Here is a 22,963-nt window from a genome sequence, read left to right as displayed (position 1 = left end):
TTACGGATATTATTTAATAAAGTTAAATTGCTCTTGTACATTCCTAACAATACAGTTTTAATCTCAATTTGACTTACCCTTCACCTTTTACTAATTTTTTGAAAAAATTTAAGAATAAGTTAAATTAAGATTGAAGTTGATCTACATTAGTAAAAATTGACGTCAAGATCGTTCATTTTTCCAATGTAGTTCAACTTTAATCACGGTTTAACTTATTATACGTATTTTTCTTTTGTTTAATTCTTATAACAAAAGAATATCCATTTTTACTATGTAATATTTTTACTCTAATATAGTTTTATTTTAATCTCACTTTTTAACTTTTTATCTTTTTCTTGTTCTAAAAATTAAAAAATGATAATAAATTACAGTTGATCCTTCAATTGAGGATCTGAAAATCCAGGCTTTCAATTTTTAATTATTCTGCCCTAAATTCAGACACATACGAAAAAAGTGAAAAAAAGCATTTCAAATTTTCAAACAATTACAAAATTCTGGAATATTGGAAAAGTATACTAGATTTTTTTTTAATTTTTTATTTCAAGAATACTACCAGACACTAGTGATCCAGTTGAATTAAAAAGCGGTAAAAAAAAACATTGGACCATGTAACACTACTAGTGCTATTTCATTAACTTGATAGGGAAATAAATATGATTTTCAAGCATTTTGCATTTAATTAAAACCTCAGTAAATCAAGCTTATATATTTATTTACAATGTATTGTATATTACAGCATGAGAGTCATGATATATAAGTGTTACAGTTATAGCTGATGTATGACTAGATTAAACAATATCAAAAAATACAAACAAGAGATATATATCAGTCTGACGTTTACAATGGGTGGCTGCACGATTCGTATATGAAGAAAAAAAAAGCTATTTTGAGTTAATCAGTATGCTACTTACAGTAGACACTTAGGCAACAATAGGATATTGACAGTAAATCAGGCTTAGCTTTCAGGATCAGACTTTGAATAAAATTACACATCTTCAACGCATTTGTGATCTCGATGACTCTAGATAAACATCGAATAACAAACAGGACCAGAAATTTTTGAATATAGGTCTATATAAATATATAAATATATATATATATATATATATATATATATATATATATATATATATATATATATATATACATATATATATTTGATACAGATTACAGCGACGAAAGTTCTGATTTGATTCTCGATCTGCAACCGCGTTTCACTATTTTAACACTTTGACACGTTACATCGCAAAAGAAGAATTTTTTCTTAGAATTTACCATCAAAATCATGGTAGTCGTGGAACAACATGGATTTCAAAGAATTTTCTAAAATTTGCAGTGTGAAAACTAAATGAAAAATTATCGTCATAATAAAAGTTTCGTAATTTCTAAGAAAACATATTTTTTGTATACATAAATATATTTTTTCTTGGAAATTATGAAATTTGTATATTGAGGATAGTTTGAATTTTTTTTTTTTTTTTTAGTTTTCACACTGGCACTCATATGTAGTCATAATGACTAAGTGAAGAGTACCTTTTTTTTTTATCAAAATGCTATAGTTTCCAAAAATATATAAAAATGATTCAGATCACGATCAAAGTGTTAATACACAAATTGATTTGAACGAAAGAAATATCTATTTATGTATATCAATTAATCGCGTCGTAAGATATAAACCGTATGGTGGCATCTTTTCAATAAAGGCACTGTTATGCTTTTCGCTAAAGACTAACGTGTTTTATAGTGACTCGTATTCGTACATACAAGCAATATGCGACTGTTTATATTAAATGTAGCCTATGATGGACTACGTTTACACGTCAAATGTTAATCGAATTTAGTAACATCTGTAGTTGTAACTTCTTAAACGCGTGCTTATTTACACGAACAAATGTTATTTTATTCTCGTTATGTTTACCTGCGTGATAACTTCTAAGTGCAGTAAATTAAATACACGATGATGTTATATGTATATATATATATATATTTTTTTTTTTTTTTCATAATTTTAAGTTGGCAATATAAGCCATAACAACTTACTTAGCGTTACACAGTTTTTCTTTACAACCGGATTTATAAATCTATAACTTTTCATTAACAGGTGTAAAGTAATAACAATTGATATTATAAAACCGGATTTAATTAACATACGACAATTTACTCATTATAACTTATACATGTTATTAAACTCGATTAGGGACATGTAAACGTAGTCACAGATCACTCTGCAAAGCAGTTCATAAGGAATGTTGTATCTCTGATACAGTAAAAAAAAGAAAATTACTAATAAAACAAAAATATTTTGCATTTGCTGCAAAAACACAAACCGCAAAACACATCGTTACTCATTATTTTCACTAAATTTACAATGTAAGGTTACGTGTCCTACAAAAAGATTTTTACGATTATACCAAAGGTTTCTCGTCAATATTAACATGGCAAATGGTTCTAAAAAAAAAAACGCAACTCTCGCATAAGTCACTCGTAAAACATAAAATGGCGTAAAAATGTTAAAGCTAATTATTTTAAGAATTGATTCTATGTGTGGATACAAGTATGTTACGTGAAAAAATATTCTCCTGCCTTAAGGAAACAGAGACTGTAAGCCGTACGTATGTAAGTTTATCACTCTCAGTGTTGAGAAGTAAGTATCGAAGAATAAGTAGATATGCATCATGGTGATATTTTGCTAACACTTCATGATCATAATCGTGGTCTTAACAGACGGGCGTTAAATATTTTCGGATAACGAAAAAGAGAGTAATCACGCCTTATAATAAATCCTTGCTGTTTAAATTTTCATGTCAGTTCCTTGTACTTTATCTAAAAGTAACTTAGGCAATGTACATGTCTCACCAATGAAGTCATTTTGAGCACGGTGAAATTTATAAAAATTGGGATTGTCCTTTTAACAACAAATACAATTACGATGAATGATACTGTAAGCCCTCAAAAAAATACATTAATGTTGAGAGAATCACGTCTTTCACAAAAGTTAGAAAATATTTCTAAATAAACAAATCTATGTCGCCAATTCTATCAAAATGTATAATAATACTGAAAAAATATATGTACAATTCCTATCATATTTCTAGTTATTTGCATAGCTATCTTACACTAATTGTAATTTATATTTTTAATTAATTAAAAAATCACATAATGCCGAACTGAATTTTTTGTTTCTTAGGAACATAAGAAACTTTTACGGGTAATAATTATTGCAAAGTTTGAAAATAAAACAAAAAGGAAAAAATATAAAAAAAAGATTTACCAAGTCACAAAGAGCATAAATTTATAAGTATAATGTAAGAAATGTGATATACAAGTGATAATGTGAATTAAAAAATATGAAATAATTCAAAAACGTCGATAATTTCAAATTTAAAAAATATTTATAATTTTGATTGATAAAAATGTTCACATGTTCATATTTTAAAGAAATTGTTTATCTCAACAGTATGGTATTTAAACAATCATATATGATTGATTTTATGTAATGCAAAGCTCTGTACTCTAACTGTGAAAGAGATATATTATAAACTAATATGGAACGGCAGTGTGTGTCTGTCTGTCTCTCTCTGTGTGTGTGTGTGTGTGTGTGTGTGTGTGTGTGTGTGTGTGTGTGCGCGCGCGCGCGCGCGTGTGTATAATACTTCTGTATAACATTATACACCTGTGAATAATGATACCTTCCTTTTTGGTACAAATTAAGACTAGAAGTTGTTCAGATTATCTTGATAATTTAGTGTACAATGCAATCTCTTTTTATAATTATAGAAATTATATTACGATGGATTAAAAAAAAAAATTAATTCTGTCGTTATAATAAATTCAGTCAAAAAATGTTTAAGTATTAAATCAGCCAACTGTAAAATATAAATATTATTATAGATGAGCTATAAATCGGAAACATTAGATATGAATACAGATAATTTAAAAAAAAATGGTTAGTGCAATAAAAATACAATACAATAATGCAATAATGATACAAAAAAAGATAATCTTTCAATTGAAGATTCTATGATACTTAAATCATTATAAACTTGAAAATCATTAGATTTACTTATTTTTTGCGTATCTTTGACTATATAAGGATAGACCGTTAGTTGCTGATTCACGCTTGTTATCAATAAGTGGCGACTAATAATTAAAAATCAAGTATATTTTGTATACACATGATATTTGATTATTTCTTTCTGATTAAAATTATAACTGATTACGCTTAAAAAAAAACGCTTCGGAAATATATGATCGATTGCGAGGAAATGCATGTTTGACACAAAAAACAAGATAAACAACTTTTAAACTTAATTTGACAAAATCAGAAAAGGATTATCACCCATCAATGTATCATCTAGATTAATCAGTAACAACAAAGTTGTTTTATGCATTCAAACGATTAAATATTAATCGTAATGACTTAAGAAATTATCAAATACAAAAAGTATATATACAGTAAGTACTGAGCATTTCGAGTGACTTTGTTTTAAAAATGGTAAGAATCTTTGTCTCACAGATATACAGAAAATGAAAAAAAAAAACACAATATCGAACACAAGAGAAATTAAATAAATTTTATAAATGAGGGCAAAATATGAATTGTAATATATGGTGCTATAATGCAAACCAAAGTTATAACAGTAATGTCAAGGTTTCTTGACATTACTATCTCATTTCACGTCTTATACTAATTTATAAACTATATATAAAAATTTATAAAAACATAGGTATTACATTCATGATATAATATGTGATGTTACAATTCCACAAAAACTTGAATAAATAATTCTAAATTAGATTGACTTTTGGTACTTTTGCAATGAGTTTTCTTCCCGCTTGCAATTTGAATTTTGATGCTTAAACAAATAATGACTTTTTACCAATACCTGTACTTTTTTATACAATCATTGCCCAAATCCACTACCACCAAATGGTTATCAGGCAGCACGGCTACGCCTGAAGGACGTCGCAATTTCGAGGTGTGTGAGTCGATTTCGGTTAAGATATTACCTCCGCCTAACTTTAGTACTTGTATTATGCTACGACCCTTGTCCGTACGTGTACCGATTATTTTGCCGTCTGTGTCTACGGCTATTCCTCCGTAGATACCTTTTCCTGTTATACATAGCAATAGTATTATATTTCTCAAGTCTTCTTCAATTGAATATTTTAAACAAATATGTAGCTATATATGTAAATTACCTTTGCCCTCGGGATATATTTCTTCGGAAAAATCTCCTTTCGCAGAAAACACTTGAATTCTGCTATCAGCAACTAAAATCTCACCAGCCGGACCAACAGTTACAGAACTGATTAGCTTGAACGTGCTTCTCTTACCAACCTGTTAACGTTTCGTGATGACTATACGAGGACCATACCAAGCAATTTGCAGTGAAAGTTCATATATTTATATAAACAAAAATTAACCTGGAATAGTATCTTGCCATCTGAATCAAATACGAATACACAGCTTTGACCGTTGTCAGCGACAAGTATGTGCCCGTAACTCTTGTCCACTGCAATGTCTATGGGTTCCTAGAACACGAAAACGGCGCCGTAATTAACAAGAACTTGTGCGAAATTTTTTTGCAATAAAAATTACTAACTTGAAATGCGTTATGCGTGAAAGATCGGATTGTATCGCCCAGCGAAGTCATTTCTGTAATCTTTCGCGTCCGCCAATTTACAACTACGAGACCTTGTTGAGAAATACCTATTCCCGTACAGCTGCGACCTTCTAAGCCTTCATTGTTTATGTGCCTTTGAAACTCCAAATCACAATTGATTACCTAAAACAAGATAAAAATTGAAAGAATTAAGTTTTTCGCCATGCAAAATATTACGTTCTCAATATTGTTCCAAACAAACCTTAATACGAGAATTTCCAGTATCTAAAATATAGATCATCCCTTCGTCGTCCACTGCGACTGAAACTGGCTGATGAAATTCATCTTTCCCATTACCACGTCTTCCATATATTTTAATAGGTTCATTGTGCTCAGTCGCATCAAAAAATAGCGGATAATCTTTTATAGGTCGTTCGAATACCGACACCTTTAAAACATATCGATTCGCAGTCGGAGGCCGGAAGTAAATTTCGTAAATTCCATTCTCTAGATCTTTCACTTCTGTCTCAATAGGAGCGTCCGCATGTATATTATCCGCGAATGTTAATTCAGCGGTAATAAGATCACCGCCGACATTTCGGGGATGACCGTGATAATCTACCGTTTCGACTATGACGACTGTTTGTAACTTCACTATCGCTAGGTCTTTCAATCTGGCTCTGCACAAACCTGACGTAAAAGGTATATAAATATAGAAAATACGTCGCAATGCAATGCCTTGAAAACAACTGATTCATATTAGACTATGACGCTATCTGATATGACATCAGAAAAAAATGCGCGATGTATTATCATCATGAACGTATCCAAGTTGCATAATTTAATTTTATAAATTTTATTGAATGCTTCTATTTGCATTTTCAGAAATTCTTTCTTATTTTTAATTTTATTATATTTGTAATAATATTTAGTAATGTTTGTAAAGCTTAAGAAAGCTTTCTATATTTTTTCTTTTTTGAATTTTTTTTTTGAATTTTTTTCCCTGGGAAAATAATTAATTTTTTGTATGTAATAATAACAGAAAAATTAAAGATCTACACATTTCGTTTTTAACTGTATTTTGCCTATATTTTCTTTAGGAAAAAAAAGAAAAGTTGTGATTTAAAAAACCTTATATTTTTTCTCATTTAAAATCAGCGATGAGAAGATATTCTAAATTCTAAATTCATTAAAATATCGAAAAAAGCAATTCATTAACGCAAACAATTATTATTTACATATTAACAGAATTAATATCCCACTCCCTACCCCAAAAAATTTTCGATACGCCCATAATTATAATAAACGAGTAATTCTTATTATACTGTTTTATTATATTATTAATCCTTAAGATACCTGGTAATGTTGTACTAGAACGTACTCGTCCCAAATTATTCAGTGCTTGTTCTAAGTGGAAGAGAGCGTCGTTGTGATTAAACTCGAACGTGATAAAGGCATTCTCTTTAGGTTCGCTAAGAGCAGTCGCTGCATCAAGCTGATCTGACAGGCTGTTAATACGTTGGGTAATATTCCGGACTTCGACCTGTAAGATTGTATCTCACTGTGAAAATGATACGTGTGAGAAGTAACGTTATATCAATATATTCTTCATTACTTTCTACCTGATATTGCAATCCTTCGCATTCTCTCTCCACTTTGGTTTTCTCCGCCTCAATAAGAGAATGTTGCTCTTCAAGTACGTGTTTTTTATCACGAGCGGCAGCGGTTACAGCAGCTTGCAATTCCGTTCGACGTTTCTCTATCTTTGCGATGATTTCAGCGAATTCCGTGTCTACCGCGCTTAGACATTTTTCTGTAGAAGCTTCCAAACGTTGCAATTCCGTGCTCACAGAATCTTGTGCCTGTGTTAACTAAAAAACGTAACTCTTAACTCAGTAAGGATCGAGCTACATTACATATTACAATTCAATAATGCTATTACAACAATTATTATAGAATATACTTTTATAAACAATTTAAAAATGAAACAATTTTATACACGTAAAGCCTTTTGAATATAAATTATATATTACATATGTGTTTGCATTAACAGATGTAGTCTAAAATACATGAAAATAAATGTAATAATAAAAAATAAATATAAAGTTAAATTTTAAAAAATATATTAATTTCTTAAAGCATGCTATAAGACACAGATATCATGGTTAAAAGTTAAAAGAAAAACTAGTTTTCACCTTGGATATACACTCGTTAGCTTTGTAAAGTAATATTTCAGACATTCTTTTTATCGCAATACTGAAGGGGATGATTGTGTGTTCTGTGCATCCAGGTGATGTCCCTGCATGTGTCCCACCAGTACACACGGTACAGAACACTGTATCACATGTTTCGCAAAATAATAATTCCTGATTTATATGAACTGAACACTTTGGAATGACCTACGAATAAATAAATATTGAGACAAACAATATTGAGGCTATTCAAGAGAAAAAGATTTAAGTGACAATTCTGCTCAAACCTACCTCTCGTCTTTGCCGAGACATAAGGTCCAGCAGTTGGTTTACGAGAAAACTCGGGGGCAGTGCAGGTACCCCTCCACGAGGAATAGTTATTAATTCTCTACAAATGGGACATCTAAACGCTCCTGTCTCTCGTGTCTGAGACGCAGCAATTCTTGTTAAACAATGTAAACATACCTATAATAAACAAATATCAAAGATAAAAGAGCTTAACAAGATATACAAGATCAAAATACATTGCATACATATATGTAATGTACATAGAAATTATTCATATAAACTGTGTTTTACATATATAAATATAAATCATACCGTGTGTGAACATGGTAGTAATTTAGGTGTATGCTCACTGCCATCGTAAACGCAGAGACAGGTACCACACGTTAGAAAACTTTCATTAAAATCTTCATAATTTATACTGACTGTCTCTACGAGCATGGAGCTCATGCTGACCATCCTCTCCCCAAGCCGCGTCCTAAAAAAAAACACAAGAAAAATTGCTAAAGTCAATATAATTTAAATATTGTCATAAAGTATTTAAAAATAATATTAAATAAATATAATATATTCAACTTATACAAAAAGTATTTTATAAAAAAACAAATTAAGGTATATAATTCATACATAATTCGTACAAAATATAAGATAATTTATTTATAGCTTCTTGTCTATAAGATTCAAGAAAATTCTTGTGTGAAGATAAAAATTTCTGTAAAAAATTTTAGATATAAATTTACAATTATTTATTAAGATAAATAATAAATTTAAAAATTACATTCTTTGTTATATAAAATTTCAAGACACTCGCTAGAAATAAGCTAAAACAAAAAAATACTTGGACAACTATACTGATTATACAGAAATCATTTCTCTCAATGCCTGTCTACGATCAATAGCATTTTGAGTAAGCGTGACAAAAACAATTTATCATGGGGTGAAAAAGGAGCACTCACTGTATAGCTAAACGCAACGCTTCCATAATGATTATTTTCTGATTATATTTGCCGCTCTATCTAAAGCACGCTCCTGGCTCCACCATCCGCACCAACGCACGCGATTCTGTTACTCGAGCTTCCTCGCAAATCCAGAAGAATCCAACGATCGCGGTGCATGTCGCGTCACCCTCGCTGTCGTCGGGCACGAAAGAAAGAGAGAGACAGACAATTCACGGAGAGGAAAACGCAATCGCGTCATAGAATTGCGACGGACAGGGATGAGCGTGATGCGCCGGATCGATGTTACGAGGATCCCTCGGATGAAGCGCGGATGAAGTCCGGGTGAACGAGCGACGCGTCTCCTACGGTAGCGGATGCATATAAATAAATACGCCGGGACGCTCGACGATCACGGCCGTCTGCAACGACCACCCGCGTGTGTATGCGCGCGCGCGCGCGTGTATGTCGGCCCGTCAGCAGCCCTTTGTCTACCTCTGCTCCTCAGGATCCATCATCCGAACGAACGGAGAGAACGAATTCACGCACACCGCGTCGAATTCCGCGCGCCGCATCTGATGATTTCTGTTGACGATCTCTCTCGCGACAAGGAGGGGGATCCTCTGACGAATTTTCTTCCGGGTGCTCCGACCCCACGGTTCGAAACTTGTCGCGCACGCACACACACACACACATACACGAGTGCCGATCGCGAGATCGACGATGGGATCAACGGACACGACGTCGAGCTCGTCGGATCTTGACGCGACGCATCTTTCCCTTAGACAGAGCACCGAAAACACAGACGCACGAGACAACGACAGCGAATGGCGCAGCGAGCCGCATCAGCTGCAGAGCGCAGCGGCCAGCGACTCACGCTCGTCGGCTCGTGCTACAGCTGCGCGCGTTCGTCGCCCGCGGCTGACCATGGCCATGCCGGCATCACCGTGATGGCATACGCGGGTGCCGAGCACACACGGGTTTCCTATAATTCCCATACGCAATTTATGCCCATTTTCATCATTGCTGAGATAAAAATTTTTTTCTCAATTTTTTTATGTATTTTTCAGACTTTTTTAAATATATATTTCTAAATTTTTCATAATTTCTGTGTGTATGATTTTATAGCTTTTTAGAAAATCTCTCAGATTTTTTTATACGAATGAGAACACTTTTCAGAAATGTTCAGAAAAAGTCTGCATCTTTTCTAAATTTTTTCATGTATATTATGAACTCTGAAATATTCCATTCTTATTTTATAATTTCTGGAAATTATAGAACGAGAAATCTTACAAAATTTGGGAAAGTTTAAGATATTTTTTAAAAATTGTAGGATAGGAAATCTTGTGAGAGTTTTATGAATATTTAAAAGAAAAATTCACTTATATGAAAAATTTTAAGAAATGTAGACTTTCTTAGTTTGTACAAGCGTTCCAATATTCGTATAAAAATTCTGAGAAAAGAGATCTATATCTTTTCATCAGATATAGATTAATTTTAGTCTCGGTTCAACCTATTTGTTATCTTTTTTTAATTCTACCTACATAGCATAGACCTTCTAAGAACGTCCATGGAACGTTCATGGGACATGGATAAAGTGTGTTGTGTCGATAAGAATTAGAAAAAGATGAAGGTAAGTTTAATTGACAATGAGATTAAAGTTAATCTACATTGGCAGAAATGAACATTCTCTTTAAGAAATTGTTTAATTCTCGGATGTTAAAATGATGTAGACACGAAATCTAAAAGATGTCTTGTATGTCCACTTTCCCATGCAGCAACACGAAACATTTTAGCAATATTTTAATAATATTGCAAAAATATAGATCTTTATCAACGTAAATAACTTTTAATCTCGGTTTAACTTACTCTTCAGCTTTTTTGAGCTACAAAAAAGCAAAAAATAAATAAAACTAAACTTAAAGTTAATCTGTGTAAATTTTTTAAGTAGACACAAGACATTTTACATCTTGATTTTACACATGCTTACTGCTGATTGTCTTTGAAGCAATTCGAATTATCTCAGATTACGGTAACTCTTAAATCTTAACGAGTTATTGTCATTTATATTGCAAAATAATCGGCAGCTTTGAAGTTCGAAAGAGAGTGGAAATCAAAGCGGACTAAAACGGAAGTAATGCTCAATTAAAAGTGTAATACAGATTTCTTGTTTTAATCTTCCGTGGTCCAATTGGGGATTTAAAGAATCAAGTGAATTTTCAATTTTAAATTACTTTGTCTCAAATTGTTTTGGGTCAAACAACTGTGAAATCGTATTCTAGAATATTGAAAGAGCGTAACAGATTTTTTTCCACGGATTTCTTAGAGTCTAAAAACTTTTTCAAAAACACTATTAGGCATCAGTGACTCGGTTGAACCAGAAAAGTAGCGAAAAAATGTTGGACTACTGGGAATGTTAAAATTGGGAGGTACATGTTTTAACAGCAACCACAGAAAAACGTACGTATAATTTTGAAGTTTATATGGAAGAAGTTTGGAAACAAATTCCTCGTGGCGGGGAAATTCGTACGGTCCTGGAGATCGGTCGCGATACTGCGGCGCCGGCGGCAGCGCGAGAGGGATACTCGCCGCGACGAGGCTGATTCGCGCGGAAAAGAGCGTGGGAGAGATGGGCAACGCGCCGTGTATATCGCGGCATAAAGAAACACGCGTGTGCACGATCGTGTAGACCCGTGAACTCTCTACCGCGCTGCGCAGTCGTTCCGAAAGGTGCAGCGACCGGCGTGTTTGCGTCTGCACTTGTGGCGGTGCGGCTGCACGTGCGTGTGTGCGTGTTGCGTGCTGTCGCATGCAAACGATCTCTCGAATTCGACGTTAGATTAATCGTCAAGATACAAAACGAGTGTTTTGAAATTCTCTGCACGGTCTTTATTTTTTTAATAGAGGAGAAGATGGTATTAATCATTTACATTTTATTCAATAACTTTATTACTAATAAATGTTTTATATTAAATCTTAACGATTATATTTGTCAAAATTTTGTTTAATAGATTCTAGATTCAAAGTTGTGAAATATTTGTTACTTAGGACGTGATTTATAAAAATATGTTAACATTGCATGTGTTGAAGAGGAACAGAGATGATAATATAGCTCAAAAATAAATTTAAAAATTGATTTTGATTTAAAAAAACACAGTAGTTTGTTACAAAATTTTATATATTTTTAAAATAAATTGTTAGAAAACTACAATATAACCATGAAGTTAGATAGAAATAAATGTTGACTTACTTCAATTAGAAGATAGATTACAAAATGCAAAAGGATAGTTTTTACAAAACAAATTTTTAGACTTTTAATTATAGAAAAAAATTAAATATTGCAAATTGCATATATGTAAACATAATCTTTTCGGCATTACAAATCTATCCCAAGTCATGACGATATCAAAATGACTATAAAATGATTATTAAAAGTCTCTTTTTGATCAATCACGATTCCGCTGTACTGTCATTTTCACGTTATTGTGACTCATTATTCTACTTGGATATGGTATCACGTGAAGTATAGATTAGCAGGGCTGTGGTGTGCAGAAACACCGCGCAGGTGCATTCAGGTGCACTCGAATGCATTTTATCCTTGTTTAACATTCTTCAAACAAAGATAAAATGATATCTCTAATGTTTCTGAACACAGCCATTTCTCTAGACGATCGATTTCTCGAAGAAACATTTCAACATAAAAATCTCATTAATAGCTCTATTAACAAAATACTATGCTGTTGCATAATGATTTTGTATAACTCGGAATGCATATAGCCAAATAAAAAGTTAAATAAAAAAAAACATTTGAATGTACATACGTTTCATATCATAATATCCTCAAATTTAAAAACAATGAGAAAGCATGTGTAATTAAATGGTAAAATGTACCTTGAAAAAGTTTCGAAATGCCTTATAATAATTGCCAATTATTGTGTATTGGCATATTAGCGCTATACTACATAACGGCAGGCTACTAAACAAATAATTCCATAAGTAATTACTAGCAATTCGTCACCTAATAACGGAGATAACAGAGATGACCATTGTTAAAGGTCTTATTGTTAGTTGGAAGGCGATATGTATAGTGAAGGGAAGAAATATTTTTTCTTACAAGAATTAACTGTAGCTTTATTCTGACTTCGATCTTGTCACGGTCGTGGCTATGTTCGCACTAGCTTTCGGGGAGCATAATATTTTGGAGTAAGCCAACGACTGAGTCGCGGTACAAACAGAGAGCGCACATTTCGAAACAGAGAACACTGTTTTAATATCGTATTCCGATATCTCTACAACCATAATACCATCTTCTCTATTCGAAAAACTTTTTCTTAATTCTCATTCTGAAAACTTATTTTGAAAATTCTTATTTCGGAGACATCTTACGATAGTTATGATACTTTGATACTTTTTTATATCATTGAAAATATAATAATTATTAATAAATAATGATGAAGCGAATAATAAATATATATAAAATAAATGTATATAAAAAGAATACAAATATAAATACATATATCTAGTTTTAAAAATTTATGTACACGTATATGTCATAACTTTTTTAATTACAAATAATATTTTTTTAGAATAGTAAAATATTATATATTTATATTATACATTTTACTTTTTCAAAAGTATATTACTTGTAATTAAAAAATTTTATACACATGACATATACGTAAATTTTTAAAACTAGATTTATATTTATATTCTTTTTTTACATTTATTTATTGTATATTTATTAATATTTACACTTATATTACGTTTATGAAAATATATATCGCGCGCAAAAAAAATAATAAAAAATACTCACATGAAGGGACAGCAGCTCATGAAGCTTTCTTTGATAACCGTAAATCTCTGATTACGGTTCCGCAGGTACGATTCGATCCTTGTTGCCAGCCAAAAATGACCTCACGCACTCATAACGTTTTTTTTCACTCCCTCTTTATAGATAAAGCTCGCACCATAGTGATCCCTCGGTACGTAAAAATATCCGTTGCGGCCACCTGCCTGATGCATAAGATAAATTTTTTGTCGCACTTGTCAAAACGATACTGCTTGCGTGCAATTAGCTAACGTGACATTATCCGTTTTTATATCCACGACGCTCGCGCGAAGGTATCTCGATAAGAGCCGTAAAAATAACCTGGAGTACTTTTAACGCGCTTTTATCATTTTAACAAGCCTCCGTCGCTGTTTGAACGGTTAATAAAGCAACGCGACGGTGACGGATGAACTGCAATTTCTTTCTCTTCTTACGGCCGCGCGCACAACTCTACTGCTGCGCCCGGTCAATTCATTGAAGGGATCTCTCCGAGAGAGGCTCCCATTCGAGATCGATACCGCGTATACCTGCTCTCACGTGCGCAGAAGAAACGTAAACAGTGTCGCGAGCGCCGTATAAACACGGCGAGCTTGAGCGCGGACGGAAGCAGCGCGTTCGCGTCGTCGTGTCCGCGGACTGACAATGAGACGAATCGCGCGTATCGGCGCGGTATCTCAAAGAGCTGTCTCGCTGACGACGCGTCCGTCGTCGGTGCGTTAACCCCTCGCCACTCGAAATCGATGATGACCGTTGACGAGCGGAAATTCCGCGAGCACTTCGACAACCAAGCGAACACCCGACGCCCGTTTTGAATTTCGATTCCACTTGCAGTCGTTTGCACCTTTCGTTCTCGCGCACCTTAATTGTATCGCAAAATCTCTGTCAACGCAAAACGCGCGAGGAACTACGGAGGAAACGGAGAGAAGCTGGCAAAAAGAGTATACACACTTGCACAGCGCGGTGTACCTTCTTTGTACTGTAAAACGAAGACAAACGCGAGAATCAACGTTCCTCAACGTACATTCTTTCGTCAGCTTCAACCACTAGCTTCCGAAGATATTTAATTCGACGCACGCGTTTCGTCGCGAGCTGCGCGCATTTCGTTCCGTCGGGAGAGATCCGGACGTCCTTTCCTATAGCGACGAGACGCGAGAGTGGAACCATCGCACGCGACACTTTATCGGCGAGCCTGCCAAGAGGACGCCGCCGGGGCGGTGGATACTCACTGATGGAACCCGAGTGAATGGTCTTCCTCGCGGTGCTACATCACCCGGCAACGCGGCGCGACGCGGCGGTCCACGACGGGGATGGCGAGGTCGGCGAGAAAATCACAGGAAGCGCCTGTCCGACCGGGACATGATCGCGAGCCCTTCCGCGATCACCTTCCGCGTTTCGCTCCGGACGGCGCAAGGACGAAGCGGATATCGATCTCGCGCGCTGCAGCAGGTGTCACACGGCACCAGCTGTCGTGTTTCGCACTGCAAGGCGGCGACCACGACGACGGACGATGACGACGGCGATGACGACAGGGTAGGAGCGTGAGAGAAAGAGGGAGAGAGAGAGAGAGAGAGACTCTCCGCGCACACGGGGAAAATGAAGCGGGGATGAAAACACACCCTCAGGAGCGCAGATCGCACGCGCGTGCGCGCGCGTCGTGATATTTGGGTCACGCGGTGCGCGGGCGCGACGCGCGATTTATTCGACTACAGCTCGACGAAACGGTTCCGCGACGACTTGGTCGGTGAGGATAATCCACGGCGCACGAGTACTTCCGCGTCTTGAACGCTGATCGTGAAATTTCGAATGGAACTCTTTATTTTCCGCTCATTTCGGATTCCGCGTCAACTTTGCACTAATCACGGGATGATTAACACCTTCATTGCTGACAACGCAATTTTGTCGCATCTTGGCTTATCTTTATAAGAGATAATTGATGCGATTGTGTCAGTACAATGTGAAAAACAATCTTAACCATAGTACTGTAGTAAGCAAGGGTACTTTCGTGTCCGACCACTTGTTCTGTTAAAATCGAAAAATTTGTAAAAGTTCATAAAATATAAGGCGAGTTTTTTAATTCATCGATTAACCAATTGTATTATGTGCAAATGCAGGTCTTGTGCAGAGCAAAGTTACACTTGAGAATCGATAGATTAAGAAACTCACCTAAACCAAATGTATTTCAGTTCGGAAAAAATAAAATATAGCTAAATTTAATTATCTTTGAAATGTTGAAAAACTTCCCTGAATAAAAAAAACGATTGGACACAAAATATCCATATTTGTACTGTAAGAATTAAAATACATTAAACTTATAATTAAATTTATTTCCCATTTAAATTATTTCCCATATTAAATTATTTTCCATTAGTGACTTCTGACGATCTCACCGAAAATGTCAGCGATGAATATGTTAATTATATGAGTGTATGAAATGTCGAGTTTACGAGAAACTTTTCACTTTTAGGAAATATTATACAATCACTGCCCTGATTAGTTTTTCAGGATTTTTTCGAGTGAATATAATAGGATCTAAAAGTTTTTATAAGAAAGAGAGAGGTTTTATGAAAGAAAATGGGGACAAGAAGTCTCCGCGAGAAATTAAACGAATCGAAAAGCTCACAAGTTTTAATGAGAACATTTATAATCTAATTTAATATTGTATAACTTTCTGTCTGCAATTTAAATCTTTTTTGCCCAGCTCAATTTTTTTTTACTATTCCAGACTTTTAAAACATTTGAAAAAATTTAGAATTACTTTTCAACATCTTTATATCTTATTAACACTTTCAAATCTTACATTAACAAATATATTTTTTAACTTAAATGTTAAAACCTTTATTTAATAAAATTTTGAAAAATTTAATAAAGCAATTCGAGAGTGAAATTTTACTTATAACAAAAAAAAATCCATATTGCGGAAAGTTAAAATTATCTTGAGAATGAAATACTACACAATCATTCCAATATGGAAATCGTAGCGCAAATTATTTATGCAATTTTTGAGCATTAAATACGTTCGACATCATTTAAATTGCGCATTAACCCAAAAACCAAAAAACATGTTTTAGCAAAATTATGATGTAAATTCGTACTTTCTCATGATGCTGGCAACTTGCCGTTATATTTGTTTTCAACAATTTGGAATTGAAACTATGTGCAAACAATATATACATTGCCAGCAGTTTAACAGCAACATAGCAGCATCAAAGTTGTCAGCAATATGGCAATACACACATTGTATGGTACTATTGTTACTTTAACATAACGTAATAGCATGAACTTTGATGATGACGATTTCAAAGTTACCGACAAGTTGTTGGCAAGTTGCTACCCAAAGCTGTCATATCGTGATGGCATTAATTTGCCAACGAGTGCGAACTCAAAGTCTGTAATTCTAGTAGCAATACATATTATGACGGATGCAATAATACATATTGCTATCAGGGAACTTCTGCGCTGACTCACAGAACTTCCCGATCAATAGACAATATTTTTTAAACGTAATAATGAAAAATATTTTAATAAAAATAAAATAAATTAAATAAATATTTTAAAAGCATTTAAAAAACATTGTCTCATGCCCACGTAAACAGCGTTATATTAAAGATTCTGCGGAAATATTTGCGTTATAAAATACGTACCAGAATCTTCTCAATTCTTCGAAGGAAGTTCCACCACAGATCCTCTTCTAAATTTCGAGACTGAACACTGGCGCGTTTCAATCCGATCATTTTTAGCACTGGGAGAGTGCTAAAATCGGTGACAATAGATTACGATGCGCGCGATGTTCGATCGAAGTGTTATTGCGAAACGCATCCTTGGCCTAGATCCTGAAGAGATCTCGACGGAGATATTCCGGAAGTCTAATCGCGCATCGATCTTCTCTACTGTTCGCTACCCTCGGATTATCCGATCTCGCGCTCTCTTCTCTTCACCCTTTATTCAACTTTATTCGACGCGCGAAAGCCACCACTTGCCGGTGTGGCTACGTGCCACGATGTTTTTACCCTTAAAGTGAGCAGTTAGAAACACGTTTGGGCATGCGCCACTGGAAGTGGGTCATTAGGAGCCTGACCGACATCTTCGTCCAGGATTTCGCGCTAGTTCCTTAAACTTGCCGATCGTTAATCGGCGAGAAGCGACGGTATGACTTGCGCATCGTGCGCGATAAGACGCAAGATCCTCGCAATTCTTTTCATCAAATGAGAAGGACTTAGGCTGTGTTTGCTTTGGCGCTTACAGCATTTTTAAACATTATTTGTCTTTGATTGCGTGATTCAGCAAAAAAGCAGTTTTGCAACTGTTACACGATTTTTTAATATAGGGTAACTCTGGTATACACATATGCCGTATCTGTTGAAAATCCAATTTATTCAGCATTATTTACTATGTTTAAGATAAATAAAAACTTTATATTATTTACCACTAATAAAAAAATTAAAAAGATAAAATATTAATTTTCTTATATGAAAATTATTTTCCTATTTGAAAAAACAAATTTTAAGAAACCCTTGCATTTTTGTCGTATATCAAAAGAAGTGAGTTATGTTGTATGGTTATTTATCAGTGGAACAATTAAACTGAACAAAGAATACAAGACTAAGCACTTGTCTTTTAATATATTCCCTTTATATTCTGCATTTATGTATCACGGAACAATTAAGTCTTTTATATTCCTTAAAGAGAGAATCATTTTGCGTAAATTGGAATACATTGTTACGCTACTGAAAATTTTCACAATTTTATTTAACTCATAATGGTTTCGTTAATATTAACAGTAAAAAAATTGAAACCATAAATACTAAGATACAGCATAAAGATTATAATAAAGTGGCTGTGAAACACATATCTCAAATGTGTGTTCTGTTTACGCGCATTTGTCACTAAACCATCATTGCATTCACATAACAAAAGAAAAAATAATTCAACAATAATTTATAGATAATGAATTGCAGTGTTTATATTATGAATTTTTTTTTTATTTTATTTTGCTTTTAATTAATAAAATATATTAACACAAATACTTTATTATATTTATTACAAAATGTTATTAGCATTGCAGATTTCCTAAGTTTATTGTTGAAAAAAGCGCAAATATTGTACGTGCTTTTTTCGACAATCTCTTCAATTATCGATTATTAAATTTTTAATTGTCAAATGGGAAGTCATGGCGATTTCATGTTAAAAGTCTTAAAAAAAAATGATTTGGCAAAACACAAGCGGTGCAACACGTTTGTTTAGTCTCAGTAGGCAGCTGAAGAGTTTAAATCAGCTTTGCTTGAAAACTTTGCCTCAGTTGATTGAGTTGAATATTATTTAAACGAATGTTTAATTATTTCTTATTTGAAATAAAAATTTTATTTGTCGTTTGCTTATATTATTTGTTATTCCGATTGTTTACATAACGCATCACATATTTCACAAATCTGTTACTGCAGGAAATGGAAATTAGAGAGGATTTAAATAACGCGAAGAAAATTATCCTTAAATTTATTTATTATATATGTCCGACACAAACATGCATAATTACACGAATTACTTTCAAAAGATCTTAAATGTTATATGGAAAGTGAATTTACGATAGAAATAAAATTGCCATTAATTCTACTATTTGGTAATTATCTTCTTATTGCTGAGAATTAATTTTTAACACAATATGTATTTATCGTTATCCGGTAAATTTCCGGTAAATAACTATAAGGAGTATTCGATTCGTTATCATTTATGAACAATTATTATCTTGTGTATATTTATTGATCCAGTTCATATAGGCGTAGACTCGTGTAAATACATCCGGATTTCCTTTAGCGCAGGGTGTTCCCCAGGATACCACGCCGATCTGTACATTATCGGCTACCAGAGGACCGCCAGAATCACCCTGCACATATCCCGCATAATATAAATTCTCTTTTTAAAGTGTTCTGACTTTTTGTAACGGACACAATTACATTGCAAACTTGTATTATTAAATTGTGTGCGATTACTTGTTTTATGATTAAACTATATTCAATGCATGTTTTATCTAAAAAGTGTTTTAAAAAATGTAATGGTATCTGTTTCCAGATTTTTTCTTTAGCTTTGTATAGTTTTGTAATGCAATTATAGCAACTTTAGAAATACCAAAATAATTTAGATATTATAATTTAAAGTAATTTAGATAAGTTTTCCAATTAAGCATTTAATATCTTGCTAAATACTATCACTGTTCCTAAATGTACATATTAAGTTCGTATTTCCTTATGATGCGAAATAGCTCTTTTTCAAGATATTCAATCAGACTAGAATGTACTTACGTGACAGGCACCCTCGCCCTTTTTGTTAAGTGTGCAGATATTGTTGTTGGTGTTCCGATAACTAGTGCTCAAGCATTGTTTTTGATTGATGACTGTGAGTTGGATGTGCTGCAGATCGTTCGGCGCATTCCCCGGATACTGTAATAATCCATACGAAACAATTATTTAAATTAATCCAAAAATAGTAATTAAAATTATTTTAATGATTTTAATTATTTAAATTTTCAAATTAATACAAAGTATTTTAAATTCGTGGATAAATAATATATTATATACACTAATTTATAAATACACATAATATTGAAAATTTATATTTTTTAAAACGTAATGATTAACGAGTTTTTATTTATTTACACTGGTAGTGCCCCAGCCGGACAACGTTGCTGGATAATCGGATTTCTCAAAGTTTTGGCTGGGCATTGCAATCGGTTTCACTTTATCTCCAAAAACGATTTCTTTTTTTAACTTAATTAATCCAATGTCATGTCTGATAAGGGCGGGATTATAAAAAGGATGCACCCATCTCCTGATCGAGGGATATTCATCACCACCTGCATCCAAAGTATTCGTGCCCAATACAACAGTGACGGCCGTGTCGTTAAAACTATTAAACAAAAATTATGAAATTTAAATTTTCAAATTAATACAAAGTGTTTCAAATTCGTGGACAAAGAATATACTGTACACACCAATAAATATACATAATATTGAAAATTTATATTTTTTAAAACGTAATGATTAACAAGTTTTTATTTATTTACACTGGTTTTATATAAAATAATTATTTACTGTTAAAACTCTCCCATAAATAAAAATTTTTTAATTTGTTTTTGATTAGTTTTGGCAAGATACGACAATGCAAAGCAAAATTAATTATAAATTATTTTTAATATAAAATAAACATATAATTAATTACAGGCTTGTTAGAAAATTGTCGAATATGTAGTTTAACCATTATTAATGTAAAAATATTGTATTGTACATAAAACAATTTTATTTCAATAGTCCTTGTGACGCATACCTGGACAAGCAGTGAGCTGCTGTAAGGATCCAACATTTATTTATTATAGATCCTCCACAGAAATGACGACCGTTATAACGAAGAGATGCTTGATAAGGATACTGCCCTTCGTCGGCAGGATTACCTCCCACGATTTTCGTAATATGTTCGATTGACTCGGCTGTGTAATTATAAAAATATTTTTCATATAAAATAAATCTGCAATATCTTTATTATTTACAATACGCAGAATTATTTTTAACGTTGATTCGTTTAGCATTTATTTTTTGGACAGTTTCGATCTTTAAATTATAGTTTAATCTAGTAAATTGGGACAAAAAAATTGCTGTAATATACAAATTGTGTCACAAGCGCAATAAACTAATAAATTTAAATTAATGATAATTACAATAATATAAATTAGAAATGATATAAAATAAGATATCCAGCAAACAAGGCGACGTTTTAATGATGTTTTATTGACATTAGAGTCCCTTATCAGGAAACAATATTTTTTAAATGTTTTTTAAATATTTAAAAAACGTTATAATGAAGAATAAATATTTGAAAAACATTTAAAAAACATTGTCTGTTGATAGGGTCATTAAAACATTATTATTATTTGACATCATCTGTCTCTTTTTGCTGAGTAATGATAATAATATATTAATGCATTTAAGTTTCCTCCTTGCAAACATAAATTATGATGATAAATGGTATTTACAATGTGAGTCATGTAAATAATTTATTCAAATAAATATTTTTCTCGCATTGTATTGTACATCAAATTCAATTAGTATTTTATTTGTACTACTTGCATATAATATATTTGTAATATAAATTAACAAAATTGATTGAATTACTGAAAGTTATCTATTTTATCTTTATTTATTATTTATATATGTACGTATATATTTTATTGAAACATTTTTAAAGAATATGGATTTTACAGTAATCGATCAAATTATAACTATTATTAATTGATGAAATAAAACGAAGTTACAATATATTTTATTAATTCATATTTTTTCAATATATGTTCTGACATGTAAGAAAGCTGCAGAGTGAGGAAACAGTAGTTTTAATATTCTTACCTGGTAGTCCATGAATTGTAGCAATACCTAAGATGAAAAGTATCAACAACATTTTTACTAGACAACGATATCAATTAGCAGACTCTTTACGAACTTGTTTTATACAATAAACTATTGTTGTGGACAGCAATTAAATTATTGTTTTCCACAATGTTTGGTTAGTTTTCTTCAAAGTTTAATGCCAATCTTCGCGCTCGTCCACCACTGGCTGTTATATATACAGTGAACGATGATGATTAAGGAAGCGTTGGACATTTAAATTTAGGTCAGACACCGGCCATAAAAAGAAAAATACATGATCCGGATGTATCTCACGTGCGATGAGATAAGTAGTGTGACACGCCGGTAGCTACAAAAATTTATGGCCGGATGTAGTTGTTATCATTGCTGTAGAAAAGAGTGTTGAGATATTTAAATATCAATTAATTGTGATTTGTATGGGTTACATAGATATGCGATAAAAATAGTTAATAATCAATGATTAATAACAATTTAAGAAAATGTAAAAATATTGAATTATTAAAATTTATTTGAAAAAATTTACTTATACATATATTTTTATTTTTATATGATTAAGATTAAATTAATAAGTAAAATCATTTGCATATAATTTATTCTCTTCGATATATTTAAGTATTACTATTGTGATTTTGCACATTCAAATTTCTAATAAAAATTGTGAAATTATTTTACTAAAAATTTTTTTCACTACATGTTAATTATCTTATCA

General features: G+C 32.7%; 2 protein-coding genes across 7 annotated transcripts; both read right to left on the bottom strand.

Moving 5' to 3' along the window:
• Positions 1-691: 691 nt before the first annotated feature.
• LOC105203653 (tripartite motif-containing protein 2) lies at positions 692-17,833 on the bottom strand. 6 transcript variants are annotated; one of them, XM_026134145.2, is made up of 12 exons: positions 17,488-17,833; positions 13,832-14,031; positions 8,399-8,561; positions 8,090-8,263; positions 7,802-8,005; positions 7,229-7,477; positions 6,963-7,149; positions 5,869-6,296; positions 5,607-5,789; positions 5,428-5,535; positions 5,203-5,341; positions 692-5,115 (listed from the first exon to the last, which is right to left on the bottom strand). In XM_026134145.2, the coding sequence occupies exons 2-12, from the start codon at positions 13,849-13,851 to the stop codon at positions 4,877-4,879; spliced, it is 2,094 nt and encodes a 697-aa protein (XP_025989930.1). In that variant the 5' UTR covers positions 13,852-14,031; positions 17,488-17,833; the 3' UTR covers positions 692-4,876. The 6 variants fall into 6 exon arrangements, with proteins under 6 accessions (XP_025989930.1, XP_011170818.1, XP_039301704.1 ...); XM_011172516.3 differs by lacking the exon at positions 17,488-17,833 and adding an exon at positions 15,073-15,376; XM_039445770.1 differs by lacking the exon at positions 13,832-14,031.
• A 1,440-nt stretch (positions 17,834-19,273) lies between these two features.
• LOC105203652 (chymotrypsin-1-like) lies at positions 19,274-22,704 on the bottom strand. The gene is made up of 5 exons (XM_011172514.3): positions 22,234-22,704; positions 21,161-21,320; positions 20,494-20,743; positions 20,140-20,277; positions 19,274-19,724 (listed from the first exon to the last, which is right to left on the bottom strand). The coding sequence occupies exons 1-5, from the start codon at positions 22,283-22,285 to the stop codon at positions 19,569-19,571; spliced, it is 756 nt and encodes a 251-aa protein (XP_011170816.1). The 5' UTR covers positions 22,286-22,704; the 3' UTR covers positions 19,274-19,568.
• Positions 22,705-22,963: the final 259 nt, after the last annotated feature.

This window comes from Solenopsis invicta, chromosome 1 (assembly GCF_016802725.1).
Source record: "Solenopsis invicta isolate M01_SB chromosome 1, UNIL_Sinv_3.0, whole genome shotgun sequence".
NCBI classification, from domain to species: Eukaryota; Metazoa; Arthropoda; class Insecta; order Hymenoptera; family Formicidae; genus Solenopsis; species Solenopsis invicta.
This window is presented reverse-complemented; position numbering and strand designations above follow the sequence as displayed.